Below are 7,960 nucleotides of genomic sequence, written 5' to 3' on the forward strand. Positions count from 1 at the left end.
AGATGTATTTATGTCAAACCTGGCAATGATAATCAAGCGGAAATTCATGGGTTGCCCGATCTGTTATCAACTATCAAAATCGTTCATTGAACGAAAATCGCGTTTGACAAGTCTTTCCAGCGATCCACTATGTCGGTAGGTGTCTGAAGTTTTCGTTGTCTTCGAATATCTTGAATCATCTTGAAAATGGTACGGGATTTCTTGCCGTCTTTTGGTTTACAGTAATCGCCATTATGTTTCGCATCCAATGATATGTGAATTTACCGAGGCTTTATGTAGTTTTTGCTAAAAATCCCGTCCTAGATGTCAAGTGCCTATGCCCGCTCGATTGAATGTATTCGTCTAATGGTGTTGTGTTTTGTTCTTGCAGCCAGCAGTAGAAAAGAAGGCAGACCCTGCTCAAAAGAAGATCAAGCGAGATCCCGCCAAGAATCCTATGCGGGATCTGCACATCAGGAAGCTATGCTTGAATATTTGTGTCGGTGAATCTGGTGACAGATTGACACGAGCCGCTAAGGTTAGTTTCTTGGTTGATAAACAATGCCCTTGCGATGAGTGAACTCCTTTTTCTGTTAATTTTTCAGGTGTTGGAACAGTTGACCGGTCAACAGCCTGTCTTCTCCAAGGCCCGCTACACCGTGCGTTCCTTCGGTATCCGTCGTAACGAAAAAATCGCTGTCCACTGTACAGTTCGCGGCGCCAAGGCTGAGGAGATCTTGGAACGTGGTCTTAAAGTGAGTGCTGAATTGCGCAATGGTTCGAAACTAAGTCCTAATTGTGTTTTGCTACTCTGCAGGTGCGGGAATATGAATTGAGACGTGATAACTTCTCCGCCACCGGTAACTTCGGTTTCGGTATCCAAGAACACATCGATTTGGGCATCAAGTACGACCCGTCGATTGGTATCTACGGTTTGGACTTCTACGTTGTCTTAGGACGTCCAGGTAAGGTTTCGCAATGTTTTTAGTGCAACGCCGCCCGGTGCAACTCCCAATGCACTTAATTAGGTACCGCAAATCGCATCTTGTTTGCCGGTATTCAGTCACTGTGCAGATATCATTTGAGTTTTGCTTAATGGAGTCACTTTCGAAAAAGTGTATTCCACGGTGAAATGCGCACACTTACATAAAGTATTTCATCGATTCGCCTCTGGTAAATTAAATTTGTTGTTTCGGAGAGCCATTGTGCCGAGGTCATTTGGAAATCAGCTATACAATATAAAAATCCGCGTGCACTTATTCGAAATATCCTTGCCCTATTCAAAGTGCATATTTGGTACTTATCCAACTTCCAAAAGGCAGCTCGGTCCCCGTGATCAATCAATTTCAGATAAAACCTGTTGTCAGTTGAGTCTGGTTAGATATGTGGGACTTGGGTGGTTCGGCGGGTACCAGGATTATATTGCTTTTCGGAGGATTGAGGTCAGCTCGTCTAGATCGAGTGTGAAATTTTTTACGGTTACAGGCTTGATCCACGCAAAGCCGAGAGGCTCTGAAATTACCATCTAGCATAGGTCCGCCTTTTTCCCAGCGACTTCGTTCAGGCCAATTTTAGCTAGGGAACTCTCATCAACGTGAGTCGTTTGACCACAATCGATGGGTGGGTTATGCTTTTTTCATAATTTTTTTTTTCAGGATGCACGCGATCATATATTCATCGCGGATGTCCTTATCTCGGATATGTATGATAATGTAGTGCTACGTCACTGGTCCAATGCAGCATTTTTACCTCCTACCGCGAGGCGTCTTTATTGTCTTTTGTAGTCGGTCAACACTCAAAGCGTTAGACGGCGACAGGGCGAACGGCTATGCGGTAAATTTTGGATTTAAGACGTCCGATGATACGAGGGTGACAAAGAACGCCACTTCATGCAAGTTAAGGTGATACGTGGAGCAATTTTAAAACGCAGCTCGCAGTTAACAGCATAGCATTGTTGCTAAACACATAAATTGCTAATTTCTCGTCAGGTCGCTGTTTCTGGCAGCGATAGTCGCTGTTTCATTGGTCCAATCGCCAAAACTTTGGTTAAAGCCGAAGCTATAATGGGCATAATGCGTCCAAATTTGAACGCACATAGTTTGGGATCCATGTCCGTTCTGTAGATCGTTGCTGACAATGGACAAAAGTATTGGGTGAAAATTCAACAGCTCGTCAGCCAGCTCTACTGGTGATGGGATGTGAAATTTTGGTAAACTGTGTTGATAGCATTGAGCTAAATTAAGTGGATTAAAGAAATTGGAAATTCGGTACACCTGAGAGCTAATAGTGGAGGTTGGTTGGAATTATGAGAATGGGTAGGGAGTGTTAGGGCGTGTTCACGTTTGGTTGTTACAGTAATATTCGTGTTTCCGGTCGGTCGTTGAGTGTGAAATATAAATTCAATGTGGTTGGTTGGTAAATAGTTAATGATATATTTCTAATATATGCGAAAGAGTACGTAAATCCTTATCTTAATTGTTTCATTCATCATGATCATGAACCCCGCAACAACAGGTATCTGCCTTAGTAAGGAACTCCAAACATCTTGGTTTTGCGCCGAGGTCCACCAATTCGATTACTCTAAAAGCTGTCTAGCGTCCTGGCCTACGCCATCGATCCATCTCAGCCAGAGTTTGCCACGACTTCTTTTTCTACCATATATATTTCCCTTATAGACTTCCCGGGCAGGATTATCCTTACCTATATGGATAAAGTGACCCGCGACAACCGTAGATCGTATCGCTCGTAGAGTTCGCTATGGAATCGTCCATCCTCATGAAGTGGTCCAAACATTTTTCGGAGAATTCTTGCATATGTGGTCAATCAGTTGGATTAAGCAATCCGCCGCTAGAGCGGCCCTGAGTTCATTCACAACGTTTATCGCTTGCCAGAAGGAATTCAAAATTTCTCTCGTCGGCTGCCTGAATACTTGCAATATGTCTTCAGAAGTAGACAGGTCAGCTCCGCAATCAGATTTTCCGGGAATAATCTTGCGCCCGATCCGTTGACTGACCCGACGGTCTGTAATCCCAAGACTTGTGGCCTTTTGTTGACCAAATAGAAATTCGAAAACCGTATCATCATCAACGGCACAACAACCGGTATCCGGTCTAGGCCTGCCTTAATAGGGAATTCCAGACATCCTGGTTTTGCGCCGAGGTCCACCAATTCGATATCCCTAAAAGCTGTCTGGTATCCTGGCCTACGCCATCGCTCCATCTTAGGCAGGGTCTGCCTCGTCTTCTTTTTCTACCATAGATATTGCCTTTATAGACTTCCGGGCTGGATCATCTTCACCCATACGGATTAAGTGACCCGTCCACCGTAACCTATTGAACCGGATTTTATACACAACTTGACGGTCATGGTATCGCTCATAGATTTCGTCGTTATGTAGACTACGGAATCGTCCATCACCATGTAGGGGGCCAAAAATTCTTCGGAGGATTCTTCTCTAGAACGCGGCCAAGAGTTCGCAATTCTTCTTGCTAAGAACCCAAGTCTCCGAGGAATACATGAGGAAACCGTATGATCGGCGAAAATTAGAGCCATCAGGTGTTGCCAAGGAATTTTCGTCTTTTCAATTTTTGTTGAGTATTGTCTTAGCATAATTCCCTTCCTGGTAGGCATGCTGCCTACAGTGAAGTGGCTACAAACGAACGTATATGTCCTCTAGAAAGGAAGTTAGGCCTATTGGTTGGAAGCTTTTTGCATCCATTTTGGTGGGTTTCTCTGGTTTGGAAATAAATATCACCTGTGCGTCACGTCCGTGAATTGGAATGTAAGGGTGTATTAGGCATGTACGATATCCACATATTCTCCATATGGAGACCCGGGGCATCCACTCTCTCTATTACTAGAGCATAATACCATCCTGGCCTGCAGGTTTGTATATAGAACGACGAGTTTCCACATAAAAACAACAAAAATTGTAAATTATAAACAGTACTTAATTCATCACCATCAGCAGTGCAACCGGTATCCAGTCATTGTCTGACTTAGTAAGGAACTCCAGACATCCCAGCTTTGCGCCGAGGTCCACCAATTCGATATCCCTAAAAGCTGTCTGATGACCTGATCTACGTCATTGCTCCAACTCAGGCAGGGTTTGCCTCGTCTTCTTTTTCTACCATAGATATTGCCCTTATAGACTTTCTTGGCTGGATCATCCTCATCCATACGGACTAGGTGACCCGCCCACCGCAAGCTGTTGAGACGGTCGTGGTATCGAGAGATTTCGTCGTTATGTAGGCTACAGAATCGTCCATCCTCATGTAGGGGGCCAAAAATTCTTCGGAGGATTCTTCTCTCAAACGCGACCAAGAATTCGCAACCCAGGTCTCCCAGGTGGCAAGATCAGTCTTGTACATTAACAGCTTTAACCCTACGGTGAGACGTTTCGAGTGAAATAGTTTTCGTAAGCTGAAATAGGATCTGCTGGCACCCAACAACCGTACACGAATTTCATCGTCATAGCTGTTATCAGTTGTGACTTTCGACCCTAGGTAGGAGAAATTTTCAACGGTCTCTAAGTTGCAGTCTCTATCTTTATTACTTTCGTTTGACTAGTGCGATTCATGTTGTCGGTTTTTTGCTCTTTGGCGCTGCCATTGTCACCTTCATTTCGTCTTGTCCTCATTAATGTGCAGCCCGAGATCACACAGTCTGCTCGATCAGGATGAAGGTAGGCTGGACATTTCGGCTTCTTCTCATAATGTCAACATCGTCAGCGTAAGCCAGTAGTTGGGTGAACTTAAAGACGATGGTGCCTCTCGCATCGGCCTCAGCATCGCGGATCACTTTTTCGAGGACCAGGTTAAAGAGGAGTCATGATAGGACACCCCATTGTCTTAGACCGTTGTTGAAGTTGAATGAGGTTTTTCTCTGGCCATGCTATATCATAGGCGGCCTTGAAGTCGATGAAAAGATGGTGCAATTGATGATCATATTCCAAGAGTTTTTCCATCACTTGCCACAAAGAGGGAATCGGGCCACGTATGTTTCTGGTTCAAGGAATGATAACGTTCTTCAGGTGGTTATTGCATCATCCATTTCCCCTTATAGGTGTTACGGAGGGGATTGAGGCGACGCTGTAACTCGAGCCCGAAACACTATGTCAACGAGGTAGTGATCCGAGTCTATATTGGCCCCTCTATATGTTCTGACATTCATCAAGACTGAAAGGTGATGGCGTTCAATCAGCACGTGGTCAATTTAGTTGAAAGTGGTCCCGGCTGGAGAGGCTCATGTATGTTTATGAATCGCTTTCCGCGCAAACCAGGTACTTCCAACAACCATTTCGTGTGATACTGCTAACTGAATAATCCCTTATCATTGGTATCCTTATGTAAGCTATGGAAGCCGACGTATCGCCTGAATACGGGCTCCGTCCCTACTTGACTGTTAAAATCTCCAAGTTTTCAGAAGGTATCATTCTCCGAATTTGCAGTCTCCTTTGTAGAGCCTTATATTTGGACAGGGTATCGGCAACCTGCTGAGCAGCACTCGCTCTGTACAAGGAGCGCTCGTTCGTCGTCGTAAAGTCCATTCTGTCCGGGGCTCCTTCTGTGGCTTTGTAACGTCGGTTTTCCATGTAGGGTTGTCAGCAATATCCAACCCCCAACCTGGAGGACCAGTTGGTACAATTTGTCCCCTTTTCAAGACGCGAGAGGCTCGCCTTTATCCTTCTCCGTCTGCAGTTTTCCATTAAGAAAGAACTCCCAGCGAGGACTACGTGGAGGCGGAGATAAGGTTTGGTAGTAGAGTTGTTAGTGTTGGTTCAGCAGGCATTTCCCAAGTTTTCTGCTCCATCTTGGGTACCAAGCAACGTTTCGCCCTGTGACCTGTACTACCCTATGACTCTTGTTTCATTATAATTTAATAAATAACGAAACTTACCTATAAGTAACAATTTTAAGCAAATATTGAAAGTCCGAAACCTCCAGATAAGGAGGAAAAATTCCAAAAAAACCATGAAATTAATGACAAGTACAAATGAGGATGAAGTAATGATACTAAATAATACAAACGATCAATCTACAGATTTATGGCTGAAATACAACACAGGAATGAATGCGTACGTGCGCAGTGAAATTCATTACACGGACACACAAGTTTGATGCGCTATGTGGCACGCAAAAAAGTTCTATGATTTTCATAAAAAATATTTTTATATTTTTCGAAATATTTAGCCCTTTTATTTGATACCTCACATAACCATGTTCTGTGAGAAAAAATATTTGTTATTATGTAAAATACTTTTTCTTTACTGGAGAAGCCAATCACCCTTTGATAGGGCATAGTGCGTCAACCACGTACACGGGGCATTGAAATATGCTTCAGCTCCTTCGAGGACTTCCTGAGACGTCATATTCCTCTACTATTCTGCGCCAAGTGCTCTGGGGCGACCCACTCGTCGACTACTTTGGGAAAGGTTTCATTACATTACATAGCCAGCAATGGAATTGTCGCGCTTCCTTAATGTGTGATCTATCTCTTGCTATTTCCGCCTTCTGATCATATCGCCCACGGATAGCTGACTTATGTGTCCACCAAGTTCTACGTTCGAAATACTATCGGGCCAGCGTATCTCGATGATACGATGCAGACAAGTGTTGATGAAGGCTTGGAGCCTTTAAGTGAATGAATTGTGATCTTTTTCCTTATGCCACCTCTATATAGCCACACAGAAAAAACATTAGCAAAGGACTGTCTCAACTTGATGTTGATGCTGAGATGCGTTTCCAGTTTTTAGCGAAGTTTGGGAAGACGGATCTAGTACAGTTAATGCGTCGAGCGATATTCAGTTCGATAATACCGTCGGCAAAAACCACACTTCCTAAGTATACAGATTGATCAACGCATTCGATGCTCTCCTCATTAATGCAAATAATAATAGTAGAATCACTCTATGTATCTATTTTTTCAAATCCAGTGCCATTTTGTCAAGGTCCATGACTCGCTGAGAGAGCAAACAGATGCCATCAGCGTAGTCTTTTGGACAAGGCGGTGTGAAGTACGTCATCGATAACAAAAAGAAACAATATCGGTGATAACCTGTATTCCAGGCGGACTCTGCTTTATACCTGAAATTCCTCTGAGACTTTACATCGATGCAGTACGTAACACTTTGCGCCATCATACTATATGTCGCTCTGATAATAGCTACTTTATCTCGAATGAACTTCATGCGTATGGTACTCCAAATACACTCTCTGTTGATGCTCCCGAAATAGATGAACAACAGCTGGAGCGAAGATCTCAACTTTGTTGAAACTCAATAGTTTTTTATTGCCAAAGAATCATTATTCATTGTTTTCATACTTTCAAAAAGCGTTAGATTTACCACAGCTAATATTATTTATGCGCAGCTAACGAAGCCTGTGCAGATGATGTGACGACTTGGGTTCCATGTACTACTTTCTACGAATGATCAGCTCCCTTCGCATTGACTTGGCGCCATTTCATTTCTAATTAGATGAAGCAAGAAAATGGGTCGTTGACAATAATGTGGCGGAGCGAGTAATTTGCGTGATGAGCGTACACACTTGCGAACGCTTTGGAAAGATTCATATATGATTGTTGTTTCTATTTAGTGGTTTGATGTCCTGTTACCTCTGCATATTTCTAAATCCTCTAAGCACTCTGCTAACCATTGAGTTCCACCTTTGAAATGCTCTTGCTTTTACTTGTTTATAACCCATTTTGTTATGAAGCTGGCAGGCAACCATGAATACTTTGATTTTATTCTTACAATTTCTACTATTTCTCAAAAGTCAAATCTCTTAATAAAATGCTTTTCTTTCGTTTCAGGATACAATGTAGCGCACAGGAGGCGTAAGACCGGAACAGTTGGCTTCCCACATCGTCTCACAAAGGAAGATGCCATGAAATGGTTCCAACAGAAATACGACGGTATCATTCTTAACAGTAAAAAGTAATCCGACATTCAATTACTTTTTATAATAATAAAAATAAGAAA

The 7,960-nt window shown here is 43.2% G+C and overlaps 1 protein-coding gene across 2 annotated transcripts; it reads left to right on the forward strand.

Moving 5' to 3' along the window:
• Nucleotides 1–21: 21 nt before the first annotated feature.
• Nucleotides 22–7,953, forward strand: LOC119654180 (60S ribosomal protein L11). Of its 2 annotated transcripts, none has more exons than XM_038059367.1 (5): nucleotides 22–135; nucleotides 371–517; nucleotides 585–734; nucleotides 797–944; nucleotides 7,792–7,953. In XM_038059367.1, exons 1-5 carry the CDS (start codon nucleotides 130–132, stop codon nucleotides 7,917–7,919), a joined length of 579 nt encoding a protein of 192 aa, XP_037915295.1. In that variant the 5' UTR covers nucleotides 22–129; the 3' UTR covers nucleotides 7,920–7,953. The 2 variants fall into 2 exon arrangements, with proteins under 2 accessions (XP_037915295.1, XP_037915296.1); XM_038059368.1 differs by having other exon boundaries at nucleotides 81–189.
• The last annotated feature ends 7 nt before the right edge of the window (nucleotides 7,954–7,960 follow it).

This window comes from Hermetia illucens, chromosome 4, assembly GCF_905115235.1.
Source record: "Hermetia illucens chromosome 4, iHerIll2.2.curated.20191125, whole genome shotgun sequence".
In the NCBI taxonomy this organism is placed as follows: domain Eukaryota; kingdom Metazoa; phylum Arthropoda; class Insecta; order Diptera; family Stratiomyidae; genus Hermetia; species Hermetia illucens.